The following is a 20998-nucleotide window of genomic DNA, read 5'->3' on the forward strand; positions in this document are numbered from 1 at the left end:
CAAACTAATGGTTTTGAAGAGGTTCCTAACTGATTTATGAAGATATCTTTTGTTTTTCTTCAAATTCTTTTTATGGAAGCACATTTCCACCACTTTGGAATAAAATAATGCATACTCAAGTCATTTTTATAAGATACAGGGACATTATTATGATATATTAGGTCATAATTGTGAGATACTAAGTCATTATTATGAGATATTACGTCATAGTTCAGACTTAATCTCTCATAATTCAGCATTATTACATATATCTCTTACCTTTAAAGCAACCTAAACAGGCGTCCATACGTATGTTCTAATCCACATAGACTTTATTTATGATTTTTCATGTGTTTTTGTGAATACTTTGCTCTGGTTTTTGACTTTGTCTTTATGCAGAACTTTATGCTTCAACATAAACGACGTCTGTGAGTTCTGTGTCACCTAAAAAGGGATTTACAACTAAAGCTACGGTCTGTAATTTAGTCACATTTTCATTTTATGGCACTTTAAATCAAAAACATGACAGAAGTTTACAAATGTTCATTTTTCAAAAATCATAAAACTGCAGCTGGTTCATTATTTCTTTATTTACTTTTTTATAGACGTGTTTCAACATTAAAACATGAAATGATTTTATCTGAAAGGTGTGAAAAACTGGAGCCAAAACAACGCGTTTTATTCAAAAGAAATCCGGTTGAGACTGTTTTAACTGAACTGTGAAGCTCATCAGCAGACTGTGTGTGTGTGTGTGTGTGTGTGTGTGTGATGTCTTTTCTTCTTCTGCTGCTGCTGCTGCTGCAGAACAAAGACGACAGTGTGAGACGACGACCCACAACTGCTGCTGCAGCTGCAACACAAACACACTCACAAAACGTGTTCAATACACAAGTAAATTCATCTTAATCACACTCTAAGTTACACCAAGTGCAACAGGACCACAAAGACAGAAAAAACAGACACACAGAGACAGGATAGACAAAAAACTGCAAAGACGGATATTAAATTAACAGGATACAACCACTAGAAGATAAAGTGCTACAGAGAGACAAAAAAAAACTGACAAAAAGACATGAATTGACTCAGAAAATCACAAAATGACAACAAAGACGCACATAAATACGACAAAGAGACAAAAACAGACCCAAAAACACGGAATTATCATCGAAAGATGCAAAAATAAAATGTCAAAGACGCTTAAAAAAAGAAAGGGACTGTATGAAAATGACAACAACGCATAAAACGAGAACAAAAAGACAAAATAACCACGCAAGGTCAAAGGTCAGCTGATGAAAAAATGACCATGACACAAAAAAGACAAAAAAAGGACACAAAGTTACGATTGAAATAAAATAAAAATGACTGCAGAGAGGATACGAAAACAACTCAAAGACGCACAAAACTACGAAAAAGAAACTGAAAATATACAAAATGATACACAAAATAGCTGATGGAAAATACAATATGATAACAAATTCACACAAAACTAGTACAAAGAGACAGAAAACACCTCAAATGTCAATAAAACTACAATAAAGAGACAAAAAATGTCACAAAGTCACAAAATGACAGTCGCACAAAACTTTGACAACATTAAAACTACAGCGATGACACAAAACTCAAACTCAAAGACACAAAAAGAGACAAAAACGTTGATATTTCACGTCAGAGGACTTGATTGAGTCTGTCTCAGAGACATGTTTGTCTCCTGGTGGAGATAAAGTGATTAAATATACAGTCAGTGGAACGTTCAACAACAAAGAACAACAACAACAACAAAAGTGCCTTCATCTGTGTGACAAAGCTGCTCTGTGTGTGTGTGTGTGTGTGTGTGACAGAGAGAGAGATAAAGGAGGAGAAAATGTCACACACTTCACATCTGAGAATTAAAACAGGAGGCAAAGAGACGTTCTATACTTCAGTGCCCTCTAGTGGTGAAATGTGAGAAGCGCATCAACACAGGGTTCATTTTTACATAAAAATACACATCACAACCACAGAGAGACACAAACAACCACAGAAATACACAACAGAGACACAAAATAACACGAAACAACCAAAAAGTGACTTAAAAAAACACAAAAAGACACAAAATAACTAAAACACACACAAAATAACCAAAAAGAGACACAAAAAGACACAGAACCCCAAAAATAATCAAAAAAGAGACAGAGAAATACATAATAATCCAAAAGAGACTCAAACAACCACTAAAAGACACAAAAGAGACCCAAAATAACACAAAACAACCAAAATGTGACACAGACTAACCAAAAAATACACAAAATAATCAAAAAGAGACACAAAGTAACACAAAAAGACTGTTGAATGTTGAACGTTTTCATAAACTCATGTGTCCTCAGTGAAGTGTAGATCAAAGTGTTTGGTGTTTGTCCCGGTGCATGCTGGGAGGTTAATCAGACTGATGGAGGTGACCAATCAGAGAGCTTCTCCTCTCCTTCACTGACCAATCACAGAGCAGAGAGAGGTGAAGCCCTCAGAGGACACCTGCTCACACACACACACACAGGATGGACGGAGACACTGGAGGACCACGCGCCGGAGGGTGACGTCATCCCCAACGAACCGGTACCGTCATGGCTCGGACCGGGTCCGGGACTCTCCTTTCCCGCCGAAACATCCAACTGGACTCGTTCCTGAAGCGGAACCTGGAGCGGTGCGAGTACGAGCGCATCCGCGCGCACGAGCCGTGCGTGGTGACGTCAGAGACCGTGAACAAGGTCTATATGCACGCGGTGCTGAGCGACGAGCGCGTGTATGTCACCGAGCACGCGCCGCGCACGCTCACCGTGGCCGTCAGCTTCAGGCGCGTGCGCGACATCGAGTTGGTGAGTCAAGAAAACTTCAATTAACCGTGAAAATTCAAACGGTTAAAGTCGAAAATGTCCAATTTTCTTGTTTTTTTTTAAAGCATTTTTAAACATTTGTTATTTTTATCAACTAAAATCTTTTATTTTGTTAAAATATTGAGCGATTTCTTTAGATTTAAATCATTATAAACATGGACAGACAAACTAATGAAGAGGCCCGGGGCAAAGTATTGTTGTAGAGGCCCCCCACTGTAAATGTAGTAAACATCTCAGAGTTATGCAGAAAATAATTGATTTTATTTGGTATTAATATTATATTTTCTTCTCTTACTCCTCAGTAATGTTGTTTTCTTACCTGTTAGAAACAGATTTGAATGTAATTCTGAATTTTTAATCATTTTTTCAGCAGTAAATGTAGTTTTATGTTAATTTACCGTCTTTAAAAGTGAAAAGTGACTAAATTTAAAATGACGACACGTTTAGAGATAGCTTTATGCTACGCTACTATGGTGTGTGTGTGTGTATTAGCCTCTAAGATCTCATTATGTCAGAGGTCAAAGGTGAAGTGTTAATCCTGTAATCCCAGTCTGTGGTGAACTGTGATACCTTCACTGTCACTTTTCGTTTCTGTCAAAGTCGATCACAGTGAATAACTTTATTAACAGCAGAGTTATCGTTACAACATCTGTTAACATTAATGTTTAATTATAGAAATGATGTAAATGATTGGATTATTCGTCAAATTGTAAAATGTCGATCAGACTTTTTTTGTGTGTGTGGGTGTGGACCCCTGTGAAGTGATCAAATTTCCAAAGGTCATTGAATGCATCTCAAAGTTTAACATGTTGTGGAATAGGTAAAAGTGATGTATTTACCAGGGTCTTTGAACGCATCATTGTGTATGTAATTACATATTTGACACCACACACACACACACACACACACACAGGTCAACGACCTTCCAGGTTTCCTGAGTGGAAAAGACCGTGAACACAGTCAACACGTGAGAATCATCTACGTCACCAACAAGCCTGCTGACAAGGGACGTGATTGGTTGAGGAGAGACAAAGGGGCGGGCTTTCCGCGTGTAGCCCCGCCCTTTCGCAGAAACAGTCACAGTCCGTCAACAACGCTCACGTTTGAAGGTAAAAAAACCCCCACTTTATTATTATTATTTTTCCAACACTCTCCCACACCAAAGCCCATAGAGAAAATCAGTGATTTTAGCTCACGATGGGACAAGAGCTGCTGGTCTACTGCTGCCTCGTGTGGTCACTTTGTGTCATTTAACTTAATCTGAATGCTGGAGTTCAAATGCCGAATTCACAAAAAGAAGACATTTGAACTCAGTGATGGAGGCAGCAGTGGATCAACAACTCCTGTGCGTGTGTGTGTGTGTGAGATGTTAAAATCACTGGTTTTCTCTATGGGCTTTGGTGTGGGAGAGTGAGTGGTTTTTGTTTAGTGGCTAAAATCAGTTTTTCCCCTGTGTCCCTGCTTAATTCACAGTGTAAAGCCACAGATTAAGGCCAATATAATATGTCTATCTATCTATATATATATGTATATATATATGTATATGTGTGTATATATATATATATACATATATACATATATATGTATATATATTTCACATTTTAAATTGTTAGTTTAGTTTCCTCGACAGATTGAAATCAGTGATCTGATCCTTGTGTTTGTCGTTTTTTTTCTTTCTCCTGAAATCTTAAACCGTCCGGTGTCTCGTGTCTGACAGGATATCCTGCAGAGAGGTGAGTGCACACACACACGCACACTCACACACTCACACACACACACACACACACACACGCACACACACACACACACACACACACACACACAGGTGTTTGTATCCTGTCACCGGCTGTGGTTGTTCTCACTTTTCAAAGGAAGACAAGGTGAAAATATCTGATGATAATAATAATGACAATAATCAATATTCTTCAGTTAAGTTGACTATGTCACATGTGAGCAAATGTAAGAAATCATCAAATAAAGTTTATATTCTAATTATTTGTGACATAAATTATCTGTTTGAATGATTTGGTGAAACTTTAGTTCTGTTATAAATGTAAGTGTTAAATCTGCTGTAGAGCGAGTGTGTTTGAGATTATGTGAAAATTCTTCTCCAGTGAATTTAGTTTTCTTGTCATAATTGAGGAAAAATTTCAGAATTCGCATTATATTTATCGGAATTGCAATTTTATGACTTTAAATCTCCAAATTTCATGCTCTTTTCTCCAAAATTCTCACTTTAAATCACAGAAATCCCACATTTTTTTCCTTCAGTGTGAGGAGGCGTCTGAATACTGAGGATTAAGATTAGGATTCAGTCAGAGTTTTTTTCCTTTTTAAAAGTGTGGGATAAAAGAAAGCTGTTGAGTTAATGAAAGTGAGCTGACGCCGCGGAGGTTCTGCTCCGTCTCACCTGAGCCGAGTCTCCGGAGAATCCGTGTTTCAGGTGACTCATGACTTATTCACTGAAGAGAGAAGAGTTTCACCTGCTGCTCATTAACATGGAGACGCTGCAGGAGGCAGAACCAGAGCAGAGCCAGAGCAGAACCAGAGCAGAGCCAGAGCAGAACCAGAGCAGAACCACAGCCAGAGCAGAACCAGAGCAGAGCCAGAGCAGAGCCAGAGCAGAACCAGAGCAGAACCACAGCCAGAGCAGAACCAGAGCAGAGCCAGAGCAGAACCAGAGCCAGAGCAGAACCAGAGCCAGAGCAGAACCAGAGCAGAACCAGAGCAGAACCAGAGCCAGAGCAGAACCAGAGCAGAACCAGAGCAGAGCCAGAGCAGAACCAGAGCAGAACCACAGCCAGAGCAGAACCAGAGCAGAGCCAGAGCAGAACCAGAGCTGAACCAGAGCAGAACCAGAGAAGAGCCAGAGCAGAACCAGAGCAGAGCCAGAGCAGAGCCAGAGCAGAACCAGAGCAGAACCACAGCCAGAGCAGAACCAGAGCAGAACCACAGCCAGAGCAGAACCACAGCCAGAGCAGAACCAGAGCAGAGCCAGAGCGGAACCAGAGCAGAGCCAGAGCAGAGCCAGAGCTGAACCAGAGCTGAACCAGAGCAGGGCCAGAGCAGAACCAGAGCAGAGCCAGAGGAGAACCAGAGCAGTACCAGAGCAGAGCCAGTGGAGAACCAGAGCAGAACCAGAGCAGAACCAGAGCAGAAACTGTGATTCATCATCAGTCACATGTGTGATATAAACACACACACACACACACACACACACACACTAATGTCACTGCTGTTGTGTGTGTGTGGTTCACAGTGAACGTTTGAAATCCTCTCGTTCGGCTTCTTGTCCAAACTCGGACTCTCTGAGTCTGGTGAAGATTCCTCGCCCTCCCACCAGCTCAGCCACGCCTCTGCCGCCCCCTGCAGGAGTCCGCGCGCAGGTACAGACGAGCGAGGAGAGTTCTGTGTTTACAACGGATTCATGTCAAAATTAAAGTATGTTTTATAATGGATGCCAGTGGCAGCCATTTTGGAATCTCTGTGATGTTGTTCCGACTGTCTGAGCTGGAAATCCGACTTCCGACAAGAACTGGAATGCTTCACATCAGGATGGAGCACGAAAAATTTAAGTACTGTTTCCATGTGAGCTAGCTCCGATTTTCCAAGTTGGAAATCCGACTTCCGACTACAACTGGAATGCAGCCTAAAATTAGCACAGAATTCCACAAATCTTTTTACGTAGTTTTTGTGGAAAAAATGACGCAGAATACATTTTTCTTACTAAATATCCGCGCGACTGTCGCGTCGCAGGTGCCGCGGTGGAGCGCTTCGGTTCTGTCGCGTCTCCTGAGACGAGACTACGAAGAAGTCGGCTGTGAGGAGGGGGAGTGGGCGGAGCGGGAGGCGGAGCTTCATCTGTACGCCGTGTCACAGTCGTCCAGACTTTACCTGCAGCTGCAGAGCGCGTGGAACAGATTCATCATCGTGAGTGTGACGCGTTCACGATAACACACATCCTGATCTGTGAGAGCAGCCACCAGGTGGCAGCAGAGTGCCTTACACCTGTGTGTGTGTGTGTGTGTGTGTGTGTGTGTGCACAGAGGTCCACTCTGTTGTTGGACCCTCTCTACCGAAGAAAGTGCGGCTCTTGCTCCGACTCCGCCCCTGGAAAATGGCGTCCTGCTCTCAGGTAACAGCAACTTAAGCCACGCCCACTCCCCGTGACACACTTCCAACAAACTAATTGTACGAATCACGACATTTACAGAGTCTGTTTTGTCGCGCTGCGTTTGTCAGAAATTAACGCAAATATTCCACCAGATGCAGTACTCACATGAACAGTAGGGGGCAGCACAGATATTACGACATCTTTGATTTTCCCACTAGAGTGTACGGTGAGATTTTTGTGCTCCGCCCCCTGGTGGAAGACTCCAGTAACATGTTCTGTACAAGCGCACGCTAAATGTTACGTTTATCGCAGGTTTTCAAGACGCGTTAACAGCGACTGTGAACCAGCAACTTCAGTCCTGGGGCTAACGCTACTGCTAACTACGTCCATCGTAACCTTGGTTTTGTAACATTGCGTCATGCTAAAAAAAACTTTGCTTGAATTTATTGTACTGTAGATATAAAACATAAACAACGTGAAATTAGCATGCTTATAAGAAAAGTTAGCGTGGTGCTCTGTGTGGCGGCCATTTTGTGTGTAAACGTGCTTTTTCAATGGAACTATCGAAACATCGTGAACCAAATCGCGATATAAATCGCGATGCGAGTAAATGTGTGCGTCACGTAGCGACTCATTTAGCGGCATTTTGCTAAAAGCTAATGTTATTTTGAGAGGTGATGAATTATGACTTAGTTTTAAACACGTTATTAAAACAGATGCTTGTGTGTGTGTGTGTGTGCGTGTGTGTGTGTGCAGCTGGGCGTGGACGTGTCACCTGTTTGATCAGCTGACCTCAGAGCTGCTGCAGGACAGTAACAGTGTGGACCGAGTGTTTCTGCTGCTGCAGGAGCTGAAGACGGCGGCTCATGGGAACGTCTCTCTGGTGTCTCTGTTCTGGAGGGTGAGACGTTTGTTTGTTTGTTTGTTTACAGGCATCTGTTTGCTTCGCATGGATAAAGCAAAAGACAGCGACTTTAAATGTTTTAGCTCCATCGATTTGAAACTCTCCGTGGAATTAGATTCGTCCGTCTGGACCACGGCGCAAAGAAACAGAAGTGTATTTTCAAACAATAAAATAGAATATTTTTGAATGATGAAATAATAACTAGATTTCCGCAATTCCGTGCCGAAATTTCGAGTGTGCCTGCAGTTCTTGCGGCATGTGTCTTCGCGTGCAGGACTTGTGCTGGTAAAGGATTGAGTGGTATTTTGGTGGAATCACCCTTTGAAAGAGAATAACTCATAAACCCCTCCCACTCCCTGATGCCCCCTCCCCCTTCCGAACACCTGCGTTATAAAATCTAAAAATGTGGATTGAACCTTTAAAAGCATTTAGACAGAGTGGTATTTTGGTGGACTCACCCTTTAAAAACACCAAGTTTTAGAGGAGATAACAAGACGGATCAGAGAGGACTCAGACGCAGAGGCCTTTTAATTGTCTTTATTGGCACTCGTAAACAATTCTCACGGCAGGTCCTCTTTACTGAGGAAAAACAAAAGCGTGGCTATGAAAACCTATAACAAATTGCGAGCGCAACGCTCTACAAGAGAAACGTTGTGGAACTATAAACGCGGAACAAAAAAATCACTCCGAAGAGGAAACATACTCGGACTAAGGTTATCATGTAAAACTTAAACAGAAAACTCTCCAAACGGAGGAAAACACGGCTCTAAACACTTCAAAACAAAAGCTAACTCAAAAGCACAATCCTAATGATTGGCGATCCTTAACCAACTAAGAATGAGATAAAAAACAAAACGCAATCTAAATGATTGGATCTAACTAATAAAAGGTAAGTCACAAGCCTAGTGATTGGAGTTCCTAAAAGGCTGTGAAAATTAACAAACAAAAAATCTCTCCCAAGGAGGAAAACAAAAGCTATAAATCTTAACTAAGGTATCAGCTAACAGGCTATGATAAGAAAACTTACAAAATAAAGCGCCGCTCACCAAGAGGATCAAAAACTTGAGGATTCTGGGGCTGTGACGAGGCGCTATGGTGATCAGGCATGGACGAAAACACACTGGCACTGAAACAGGGGAACAGGGAGTTTTTATAGTCCACATGGCTTAATTGTCAGCAGGTGTGTGTAATCAGGGCCGGCAGAGGAGGGGGCGGGGCAAACTGCTGGAGTGACAGGAGAGAGGGAGAGAGAGAGATTCACAATCCCCTCTGTTTCCCATTCTCACAGAGAAAACAGCATGTTTTAAAGTTGTCATATCTCAAGAACGGTTGATGATAGAGATAAAATTTTTGGTTTGTGAGCGCCAGGAGGCTTTCAGCAGCTCCCATCTCAAAATTTGTGACAAACGGGCGTGAATTGACAGAGAAATCACAGTTTTAAAATCACCCTCATCTTGATTTTCCACAACTCCAAAGCAGACATTTTAACATGGGAGTGAATTGAGACTGTGACCAGAGTTCTCTGTGCTTTGAGGTGATTTTAAGAAAAACTACAAGTCATATGAACATGACAAACACACACAGGGTTAGACGACAACCATGGCAACATTTTGATGTAAAAATTGTCTCTGTAGGTTGGAAATTGTGGGCAGGAGAAGAGTTTGTTTAGAAGTTTTTCTGATTATTTTGCTGGATCTTGCTAGAGTGTGTCACTCTAGCTCACACCTAACGACCACACACACACCCATTATAAAATCAGAAAGCTTTGAAAAAAAGTACAAAACTTAAACTGCGATAGTTCAAAAACCGTAACATGTATCAAAATGTCGACTTAGGTCAGAAAAGTCCCAAGTCTTGTGACCCGTTTAAACTTCCAACCACGTTTCTACGTTAAAGTATGACGACACTGTGATGCTCCAAAGCGGGCTTGGTTTTTTTCGGTCTCCCATCCACTTCAATGTTAATTTTTGTTCAGTTTTTTGTAAATATTATCCCAATGGTTATATGAAAATCTTAGAAAAGTCATAGCACACCATTCCCGGTCAAGGCGCACATTTTGATATAACTTGTGTTGGGGGTTTCTCAAAGATGCAGGAGGAGTAGCGTGCCGAAATAACGGGAGGGCGCGAGAATAAAAAGCAGAATAAACGCGCACGATTACAAGAGATGCCTTGCAGCGCAAGGCATTCTAGTGAGAACCCTAGGGTTCTCACTAGAATGCCTTGCAGCTGCAGGCACTAATAATAAAAAGTGTTGTTTTTAATTATTGACACAAATCTAATTCCATAACTTTCTCTTTACATCAAATGACACTTTGCCATTATTAGACATGTGTTATGTGTGTGTGTGTGTGTCTGTGTGTGTGTATGTGTGTGTCTCAGTCTGAGTTGTGCGTTTTCCTGGTTCAGACTCTGGAAGAATCTCTTCACACTCAGAGCCTCAGTGGAGTCAACACTGAAGACCAGATCCTGTAAGATCCACATTATTAATGTCAACGTTAATGATTATTATTATTAACATGTCAGGTGTTACAGTGTTAGTGTGTTCCGTGGTCTTCAGTGTGTTTTCATGTCATGTGTTTTTCAGACTGAGGAAAGTGATCGTGGAGACGCTCGTCGTCATGTTCTCAGAGACCCAGAGAGAAGCTGTGAGACTCAACACACTCTGTGCTAACAAGTAAACTCTGTTCCTGTCATTTTTCAGCTTTTAAATGTGAATATTTTCTACTTTCTGTCATTTTTCAGCTTTTAAATGTGAATATTTTCTACTTTCTGTCATTTTTCAGCTTCTTAAATGTGAATATTTTCCACTTTCTGTCATTTTTCAGCTTCTTAAATGTGAATGTTTTCTACTTTCTGTCATTTTTCAGCTTCTTAAATGTGAATGTTTTCTACTTTCTGTCATTTTTCAGCTTCTTAAATGTGAATATTTTCTACTTTCTGTCATTTTTCAGCTTCTTAAATGTGAATATTTTCTACTTTCTGTCATTTTTCAGCTTCTTAAATGTGAATATTTTCTACTTTCTGTCATTTTCAGCTTCTTAAATCTGAATATTTTCTACTTTCTGTCATTTTCAGCTTCTTAAATGTGAACATTTTCTACTTTCTGTCATTTTTCAGCTGCTTAAATGTGAATATTTTCTACTTTCTGTCATTTTTCAGCTTCTTAAATGTGAATATTTTCTACTTTCTGTCATTTTCAGCTTCTTAAATCTGAATATTTTCTACTTTCTGTCATTTTCAGCTTCTTAAATGTGAATATTTTCTACTTTCTGTCATTTTTCAGCTTCTTAAATGTGAATATTTTCTACTTTCTGTCATTTTCAGCTTCTTAAATCTGAATGTTTTCTACTTTCTGTCATTTTCAGCTTCTTAAATGTGAACATTTTCTACTTTCTGTCATTTTTCAGCTTCTTAAATGTGAACATTTTCTACTTTCTGTCATTTTTCAGTTTCTTAAATGTGAATATTTTCTACTTTGTCATTTTTCAGCTTCTTAAATGTGATTATTTTCTATTTTCTGTCATTTTTTTGCTTCTTAAATGTGAATATTTTCTACTTTCTGTCATTTTTCAGCTTCTTAAATGTGAATATTTTCTATTTTCTGTCATTTTCAGCTTCTTAAATGTGAATATTTTCTATTTTCTGTCATTTTTCAGCTTCTTAAATGTGAATATTTTCTACTTTCTGTCATTTTCAGCTTCTTTAATGTGAAGATTTTCTATTTTCTGTCATTTTTCAGCTTCTAAAATGTGAATATTTTCTACTTTCTGTCATTTTCAGCTTCTTTAATGTGAAGATTTTCTATTTTCTGTCATTTTTCAGCTTCTTAAATGTGAATTTTTTCTACTTTCTGTCATTTTTCTGCTTCTTAAATGTGAATATTTTCTACTTTCTTTTGCTCCTTAAAAACAAAGAAATCATTCAAACTGACAAAAATGAGACATTTTATGGACAATACGATTCGTCAATCTCCACAGATTTAAAGATTATACGATTAATCCGCAGATTAAATCTGAATTTGCTGAACTTTATCAACAGTTCAAGTGTGTTTTGTTGTTGTCAGCGGTGCTCTGGCCTCCAGGATGCTCCTCGCTGTGATCTGTGATCCTCATCAACAATCACAGAGTTCAGAGGTCAGCTCAGAGGTCAGCTCAGAGGTCAGCTCAGAGGTCAGCTGATCTCCATCATTTAAACATTTTACTATTATTTATTCTTTTAATAAATCTCTGGTTCTCGTCTGTGGTGTCAGATTCAGGTTTTACTGTCCGAGTACCTGGACGCCGCCTGCCGGCTGCTCTTTGAACTGCTGCTCCTGGGTCTGGAGGTGAGTTCGGGGTCAGAGGTCAGTGTGGGGGGGAAAGATTTTTAGTTACTAATTGCGTGTGTTTGTGTCTCAGACGAGCAGGCGTTTCTCCGCTGATGACTTCCTGTCCGTGGCTTGGATCCTGCGCGTCCTCAAAACTCATCCCCACCTGGTAAACATCACGCCAACACCACGGAGGTCGAAGGTCGCGCCACGCTCTGGATCTAACCTTTATTTGACCTCCGTCTGCTCTCCCGCAGCTCACCTTCGTCACACACCAGGCTCAGCAGGTGGTGCTGGTTCTGTCCGGCCTGCAGGGGGCGGTGCTGAGCCCCGCCCAGTCTGTCCTGCTGTTCCAGCGCTGTCGCCTCCTGCTGGCCTGTCTGCAGCACGACGGCGCGCTGACTCAGCACGTTCGATCACAGTTGAGGGAGGAGTTCAGGTGGGCGGGGACTTTTTTACCTTCTTTGAAATAGAATTTTAACAAAAACTTGTTTAGGAGTTTGACTTGAAGTATCAATATCCATATCTGAACTGAAGAAAAGTCTCTCAAAGTTGAGCTTATTAATGTGAAAAATCAAAGAAATGAATGATTTAACAATTTAATGTTGATACATTTTTTTAAAGCAGGAAGAAAAAAATAATTGAACTCACTAAAGTCAGTAAAAATGACTTAATTTCCTATTGATAATAATAATAATCAATTGTTTTTATTGATTTAATTTCCTATTAAAAAGAATAAAATAATGTATTTGTGAAGAAAAACCAAAGTAGATTCACTGATTTCTTCATTTTTAATCACTTTACACGGATTAAATATTATAGATTTCCTGTTAAGTTCACTAAACGTGGTCTTAACTGGTTTTATTGTAAATAAATGAACATATTTGAGTTTAACAGATCAATGAATAAATTAATATTATTTGATCAAATACATTTTTAATCAATTCTTCTGAAGAAATAATGATAAAGAAACGTAAATGTTGAGAATCTTAATATTTGAGAACATTTAAATTGATTTAAATGTTGTCTTGTTCTGGTTTTTATTTCTCAGATACTTGGTGAAGCCGTCGTGCGTCAAGGAGAAGTTGTCGCCTCGTTTCCCGATCACGTCGCCGACTCTGCGTCTGGTCGACAACTTCCTGTCGCTAATGCGACAAAAATGATACGAACACACAATCACAGAACGACCGTGTGCCTTTAAACAAACACACCAGGCTTAATGTGTGTTTATGTGTGTGTTTGTTTCACAGCACTTAGGAATACTCTAAGCTCTGTTAGCTTAGCTCGCTGCCGTGTAGCTGCCCCACATTCACTGTTACACTGAAATAAAAGTCTGTCGTCATCGTTCCCGTGGTGCGTTCAAGTGCTGAAGATCGAGGTCAGTGTTGAGTCAATGTTTACGATTTAACATCAACTTTGTCAGCAACAAAACAAATCATGTTGTGCTAATAATCCAGCACGAATGCTAGCTGGAAAACATATATAAATTACTGTATGCTAATATTTGTGCTAGCCAAAGAAATAACGTGTTTATAATATTCCAGAACCGGTGCTAGCTTAACAAATCATTTTATGCTAATATTCCAGAACAAGTGTTTGTAAAACAAATCATGAGACACTAATATTCCAGCATGGATGCTAGCTTAACAAAAAAATTGTATGTTAATATTTCAATATGGGTGCTAGCCAATATTCCAGAACGGGTGCTAGCTTAAGAAATCATTTTAGTTTTCCAGCATGTTGGTTGTCATTTGTGTTAAAGCTCAAACCGTACAAACCAAACGAGACCGTACCACGATAGCTATAGCAAACTTTGCTAGTGTTAGCATTGAAGTTCTTTTTGTGCGATCCTTGTGAAGATGATGAGTAGAAACACAGTGGGAGGAGTCAAGTTCATATTCTGTACATCAGACTTGGTCGTTATCAGCAGCGTTTTTTTCCTAGCAGGCCTCGCTGACGCTAACGTCTCAGCTCACAGCTTAGCTTTGGGACACTGGTTGCCGTAGAGATGCTGCTGCAGGAAGCTCAGGATCTTCCTCCAGGAATCTTCCTGAGCGTCCGAGTGCGGTTTGGTTTGACCGCCCCACAACAGAATGACTACAATGACATGGAGAACACGCCCACCATTACCATCACGACAGTTGAAACAGAAAAGTACGTACAGACATCTTTTGAACTGTTAAATATTGACATGTTAGACATTTGCTTTGCTAAATGTTGGAGATGAACGCATGTTTTCAGGATTTTAAAATCTTTTTAACTTTGATCTACAGTTGGACATTGTTGCCTTTGATTCTTGTGTCGGGCGAGAAGAAAAAACAAAAACAAGTTGAGCTGAGTCGTGCTAGAACTGTATAATGGAAAAACGCTACTAGTCTTTGTCTCAATTTGTTAACTTATGAAGCTCAAGCTTGTTTTTGTGATGCTATGTATGTATCACATCTAGCCAGGCTAGCTGTCTATCTAGCTATTAGTGAGTTTCTATCTAGCAAAGCTAGCTGTCTATCTAGCTATTAGTGAGTTGCTATCTAGCAAAGCTAGCTGTCTATCTAGCTATTAATTAGTTGCTATCTAGCTAAGCTACCTGTCTATCTAGCTATTAGTCAGTTGCTATCTAGCTATTAGTCAGTTGCTATCTAGCTAAGCTAGCTGGATATTAACTTAAATAGTCCCATGGCAAATTTTTTAATTTTTTTATACCATATAGGGAAATAAAAGAAACAAAAAGGGCAGTAAAACATATTTAAAAATGCCAAATTTGCATGTTCCATATCCTGACTGCACTAACTTTGGTAACCTCCAGAAAGTTCTGATAGTTTCGGTTTATTTAGTCTGTTTTGACAAAAACAAGTGTGTGTACAGTTCACACAGACGACCGCGGACCAGGGTTTTTATTTAGGGGAAATGTAACGTGGCATGAAGGGATGGTACCAGATTTTTCCGAGGCACTGTGGGAACCCTTCTGCACTAAAGAACAGTTAGTCTGTCTGTCCGTCCGTCCGTCTTTGACTCATACCTTTTTGTCTGCCTTGTACCATGAAGTTTGTCGCTCTGAAGTGAGGCGAGAACGGCGGCTCGATCAGGTGTCCGGCGTCAGGATATTCCAGTCTGGTCAACAGGTGCTCTTTCCCCGCTGCTCGCATCCTTCGAGTGATCTGAGCGTCCAACAACAAAAAAAACACTGTTACAGCTGAAAAAACATGGATTTTTTATTCATTCGCTCAGTCTTTAGACAAACTACTTCCTTTATAAAGTGTCAAAATAATAGCCCAAATGATTTCCTGAACCATTGACACTTAAAAGATCATTTTAATGGTCTTTGTTTGTGTTTATACTCACGTCGTCAGCCATTTCTGTCGAGGGCCAGTTCTGATCATCAGCCCCGTTGACCACCATCAGAGGACAACTTATTTTCCCAACCTGTCACGAGAAACATCTTTAAAAAAAGACGTAAAAAACATTGTCCGATAAAAGAACGACATATTTTATTTGTCCTTCCTTACGTCCACCAGTTTGGACTCGTCCTCCAGGATGGACAAAGCCATGTCTCTCCAGATGTGGTGGTTGTTCTCGTCCACGCGCATCCCCTCCGGATTCCTGTCGTCGCACACTGACGCGGTTAGCAAACAAACGTTTTTACGTTTTTTTTCGTTTTTACCGACAAACGCGTTTACCTACGTGATCAACACCATGGGGCTCCCGCTGAGGCTCCTCCCACTGCAGTGGTTGCTGCCGATGCAAATACAGGCGCGAGGCTGAAACACAAACAACCCGATTATGACTTACAGCTGGTTGGTTGGTTAGTTAGTAGAGATAGTGGTGGTTGGTTGATGGATTACAGTTTGGTATTAGTTGGCTAAGGGTTTGGGGGGGGGGTTGGTTATTTAAGGGTTAGAGACTGTTTATTGTTAACTGCTTGTTGTTTGGTTGGTGGTTTTGTTAACTGCTGGTTGGTTAATTGTTCTTTGATTTGTTGGTGGTTGTTGTTAGTTGGTTGATTACTTGTTTGTTTACTGGTTGGTTAATGGTCGTTGATGTTGCTTTCCTAGTTGGTTAGTTGTTGGTTTGGTTAACTGTTGGTTCATTGTTAATTCATTGATTGGTTGGCTACTTGTTAGTTTTGGTCGATTTGTTAAATTGTTGCTTGGTTAATTGTTCGTGTGTTGATTGTAAATGTTTTGTTGGTTGTTTGTGTGTTGATTGTAAATGTTTTGTTGGTTGTTTGTGTGTTGGTTGTTTACTTTTTTGTTTATTGCTTGGTAAATGTATTCATTGTTTGTTGATTGGTTTGTTAATGGTCGTTGATGTTGCTTTGCTCATTGGATGTTGGTTCATTGTTGATTGGTTGATTGATTGGTTGGTTGGTTGGTTCATTGTTCATTTCCTGGATGATAGGTGAACAGTTCCTTTGATCAAATCCTCCATTTTATTTGTCATGAATAAACAAAAGAATCAGGTTTTTTGTGGATGAGCCGGTGAAGAGTGAAGGAACACCACAGATTCTGATCTACAGTAGTTCTAGTTGAGTCTATGGTCTAGGATCTAGTTCTTGTGACGTTCAGTTCTCTCGACCAGTCGCTGCTAGCGACTCAGTCACACGAATATATTTTTGGCAAATTTCTTGTTTCAATAACATTTCATGAAAGTTCACCTGGACCGTTTTGCTCTCAGCTGCCAAAGACAAAGCCAAACTGGAGCCGAGGGAAAGACCTAATATTCCGACTCTGTCCGCCATCACTCGAGGATGTTCCTGGATGAGGTTGAACGCCGTCTGCACATGAAAGAACCGTGAGAGTGTGAAACCTAGTGGTGACGAGTCTGAGGCAGAAGTGAGCGACACAAACCTCAAAGTAGCTGTACTCCAGATCCGTCGACTTCAGCTCTCCGGGTTTGAAATACTCCAACGCCAGAGCGACGTAACCGTGACACGCCAGCAGGGCGGCGCGGTACTCGTGAAGCCCGCCGCCGCCGCCCCACATGTCCAAAACCCCGGGGAACGGACCTGGACCTGAGGAGGAGGACGAAGAAGAAACAGATACGTAAATATCTAATGTTAACGGTTCCCAACCTGAGGGTCAGGCCCCGCTGAGGAGTCACAGGATGAATCTGGGTGATGTCCAATCACAGGTTTTAATATGCAACAAAAAAACGAATATTTTTTGCGTAAATATTCACAAAAAAACTCATCAATAGTGAAAAATGACACATTTGACCACACCTGGAGGCAGAAACAGAGTTCCTCTCACTCCTCTCTCCCTGACGTCGATCCTCTGGACGCCCGGCGCCACGTACCAGCGCTCGATGAGCGCCGACGCCAGAGGAGGCCGCTCCCTGAAGCCCTCGTGTCCGCCGTGCACCGAGATGTGGAAGAGCAGCGGCGTGCAGACGTTCTTCTTTCTCAACCTGACGAGGACACAGCGTTTTCAGTTTAAACAGCAACCTGAAGATAAAAGTCTGTTTAGGATCCGACAACGAGACAAAAACCAGGAAAAACAAGAGAGGAGACGTCGTCAAAAACATGCAGAATTAGACGTTATCACTTCCTGTTTGTATCACTGGATTGATTTTATACTGAAGAAAACTTAAAATGTGAGTGAGAATGAGTTTTCTTTATTCCAGGGTTATATCAGTTCATCATTTTTTGGTCTTTTCTTTCATCTTCAAATCACACGAGGTTAAAATAATATAAAATGATTTATTTTCCTTTTTTATTTCATTCCTCAAACACAAACACACAGAAAAGAAAACCTCAAAAAAGTAATGAAAAGAGGCGGGAAGAATGATAATCTTAGTACACAAAACATTCATAAACAAATACAAATATAGAACAAGTTGAACTGTTTCACAAATGCATTTCTTAATATTCTACACAAAGTAATTTCCTCCACAGAGTTACAGTCTTTCAGTGATTTCATTACCTGAGGCCCGTGCGACTTCCTGGGACGGGACGCAAACTCCACAACAAACCCATGGGTTCAACCCCCGAGTACGTTCCCCCAAAACTCATGTCCTCTGAAACTACGGTGACAAAAGAATAAATGAGAACCATAAGAAGTTGCTCGGAGTTGTTCAGGAGAAGCAGAACCCACCAGAGACGACTCCTCTGTGGTCGCTGACGTAGTGAGCGTAAGCCTCCCAGTCGTCCTGGTCGTCAGAGTGATGCAGCGAGCGCACGGTCACCAGAGAACCCGGAGGAAGGTTCTCCACCAGCACCGCGATCTTCTCGTCCACCAGAGCCCGAGAGGGGGCCACACAGAGAACCGGGGGGGTGTCACAGAGAACCGGGGGGGCGGCGGCCTGAGACATCGTCCACTATCAACTGTGGAGACACGAGACAGGTTTTAGAAATATAAAATACCAAACTTTGTTTTGATTGTCTCCCCCCGCCCCGCCCCTCTATCTTTAAAAAAACAACAGTTTAATATTCAGTAATAATACAAAAAAATGCTGAACATAATTCAATAACCCTTATTTTTATAATCGATTAGTTGTTTGCTTCATAAAGTGTTGAAAAATGTTGATCAGTGTTTGTCAAATCTGGAAATGATGATGTTTTCAAACTAAAATGATTCAGTTTGAATGATTTCTTTGTTTTATGGAACAAAGAATCCAGAAAATATTCCCAATTAAGAAGCTGAAAAATCAAAAAAACGGGTTTTAATTATTAAAAAAACACTTAAACTGACGAATCAATAATGAAAACACTTGACAATTCATTCAGTCATCTATTAATAATCAACATATAAATGAATTGTTGTAGCCATGACATTTATTGAACAACAAGTTCCATTCTGTGTAAAACTGAAGTGTCATTATTTTAAATTTGAAGATAAAATGATTAAACTTAATATCTATAAGCGTAAAACATAAGTGAAAATGTATACGATTAAAAATGAAACAGCACTTTGGGATTTTCATGTAACTGCACCAATATTTCTGTCTCTCCACTCTCCACTAGCATAGATTGACAGGTAATCTACATAAAAACATTCATGTATTCACAACAATGTGAATACATGAATTATTAGAGTTGTGCCTTATAGGAATCCGTACAGTGATGACGTCAGCGTTTCCCAGCGATCTGATTGGTTAATAGTAAAAGTGTTGACGGAAGCTGGAGTCCCGTCTCATAGCATAGCACAGGCCCCGGCTAACGTTGACGCAAAGTTAGCAGGTTAAACCAGTATAAACCAGCACGGAAACGACACGGCGACACCGACGAAACATGCCAACGAACCGGAAGTTACACCGGTTTTGTAGTTGGAGGTTAATTTTAAATTTGAGAGATTAAGTTTGAGAGATTAGCTAAAAACGGACGTTTAACATTTAAACGTGTTCGCAAACGCAGAAAAAACACGAAAAAAGATCTTGGGTTTTTTAACCACAGAGAGAAAAAACAGTGAACGTCTCACGGCTGTTTTTAACCGAAACTCACCGACGTTTGCTTAAGGTCGTGCTGTGTTCAAGGTCCAACTTTAAAACAAGTAAACAAATAAATAAATATAACCAAATGAACGTAGTTAAACGCGAACTAAAGTAAACTTTCAGAAACTACAGTGAGACTTTTACACGTCACTGACGCGAACTCTCGGGCAAAAAAATCAGAGAAAACAAATAAATAAATCCTCCCAACTGTTTTTTTACTTCCTTCACCCGCGAGACACAGAAGAATGTCGGGGGCGCGCACAAGTTGAACGAGACGAGCGCGCGCGCCCACGAGGCTGTTTAAAACCTCCCAACTTTATTAATCGATTACGAATCGATCAAATATGTTTGATATCATATGAACCAATGGTTATAATGAATTACATTAAAAAAGAATTTTAGGGGAAAACAAACAATAGAATTAACCCAACTTTTAAGAGTAACATTTAATAGTAGTAAAAACAAAAAAAAAGTATTGATCATTTGTCAAATTTGTATTTAATTCTTAAACTGTTTTTATTTGCTATGTTCAAAAAAGGTTGCACGGTACCAAAATACACTTAAAATATGCTACCAAAAAATATATAACATTAATCCCATAAAGTTATGACACGATAATATCACGATATTGGGTCCATGATATGATATTTATCGCAATCTTTTTTTTAATAACATACTAATTCAATTAAAATGACCTGTATCACGTGAGCAGCATTGTTAACATTGTATTAATTACAAAATCAAGTGACTTACGGAGTTTAACGTGACAAGCTGACGGTGATTCACAGCTGAGACGATGAAGCGCACGTGAACTTTACACACACACTGATAAAAGAGTGAACCTTCACACACTCACTCTGAGTGAGTGAGTGTGTGAATGAGTGAGTGAGTGAAGTCATTAACCAGGTAACATTCACTACAACCTCTGATTATTCTGCTTACATTTTAAAATGATGACGTTAAATGTTTACAATTTTACAGTTTTTTAATGATGTTATTGATGCAAAGTTTGTGTTTATGTTTTATATGAACCAATCATAAAAGTCTTGAATATAAGCAGAAAAAGTTCAGAATGGACGGTGGATGTGGGTCAGAGGTCAAAGGTCCAGGAAGTCCAGTAATAATAAAATTGTTTGATCGTTTATTTGTATTTCATCTTAAAATACACAATACAACATTTGTTAGCACCAATTTATTAACACATTTATTACATGAGTGAAATATTTCAAACCAATTTAGGTTTTTTTCTTAAAACAAAGAGAATTAACAGGTGACTCAGCAGTTTTTTACTCATCATTTATCATTATTATCATGTTATTTATCATGTGTTTATCTTCAAATGTGCAATAAACAAAAATACAGTCAAATATATTTATAAATACACAAAATACAGTCAAATAT

General features: G+C 39.9%; 2 protein-coding genes across 6 annotated transcripts; one reads left to right on the top strand and one right to left on the bottom strand.

Annotated features, from left to right (window-relative positions):
• Positions 1-1183: 1183 nt before the first annotated feature.
• c3h12orf56 (chromosome 3 C12orf56 homolog) lies at positions 1184-13361 on the top strand. Of its 3 annotated transcripts, none has more exons than XM_058625825.1 (14): positions 1184-2828; positions 3760-3955; positions 4564-4579; positions 6106-6232; positions 6603-6776; positions 6893-6981; positions 7717-7861; positions 10246-10334; positions 10451-10540; positions 11930-12035; positions 12116-12190; positions 12264-12341; positions 12430-12611; positions 13224-13361. In XM_058625825.1, exons 1-14 carry the CDS (start codon positions 2577-2579, stop codon positions 13333-13335), a joined length of 1731 nt encoding a protein of 576 aa, XP_058481808.1. In that variant the 5' UTR covers positions 1184-2576; the 3' UTR covers positions 13336-13361. The 3 variants fall into 3 exon arrangements, with proteins under 3 accessions (XP_058481808.1, XP_058481809.1, XP_058481810.1); XM_058625826.1 differs by having other exon boundaries at positions 11930-12011; XM_058625827.1 differs by having other exon boundaries at positions 11930-11999.
• A 518-nt stretch (positions 13362-13879) lies between these two features.
• LOC131457053 (acyl-coenzyme A thioesterase 1-like) lies at positions 13880-20434 on the bottom strand. 3 transcript variants are annotated; one of them, XM_058625830.1, is made up of 12 exons: positions 19608-19753; positions 18710-18806; positions 18262-18491; positions 18091-18190; positions 17391-17575; positions 17017-17180; positions 16824-16943; positions 15851-15927; positions 15676-15769; positions 15512-15592; positions 15189-15327; positions 13880-14269 (listed from the first exon to the last, which is right to left on the bottom strand). In XM_058625830.1, the coding sequence occupies exons 3-12, from the start codon at positions 18476-18478 to the stop codon at positions 14145-14147; spliced, it is 1302 nt and encodes a 433-aa protein (XP_058481813.1). In that variant the 5' UTR covers positions 18479-18491; positions 18710-18806; positions 19608-19753; the 3' UTR covers positions 13880-14144. The 3 variants fall into 3 exon arrangements, with proteins under 3 accessions (XP_058481813.1, XP_058481814.1, XP_058481811.1); XM_058625831.1 differs by lacking the exons at positions 18710-18806; positions 19608-19753 and adding an exon at positions 20351-20434; XM_058625828.1 differs by lacking the exon at positions 18710-18806.
• Between the last annotated feature and the right edge of the window lie 564 nt (positions 20435-20998).

The sequence above is a fragment of the Solea solea genome, chromosome 3 (assembly GCF_958295425.1).
Source record: "Solea solea chromosome 3, fSolSol10.1, whole genome shotgun sequence".
NCBI lineage: Eukaryota > Metazoa > Chordata > Actinopteri > Pleuronectiformes > Soleidae > Solea > Solea solea.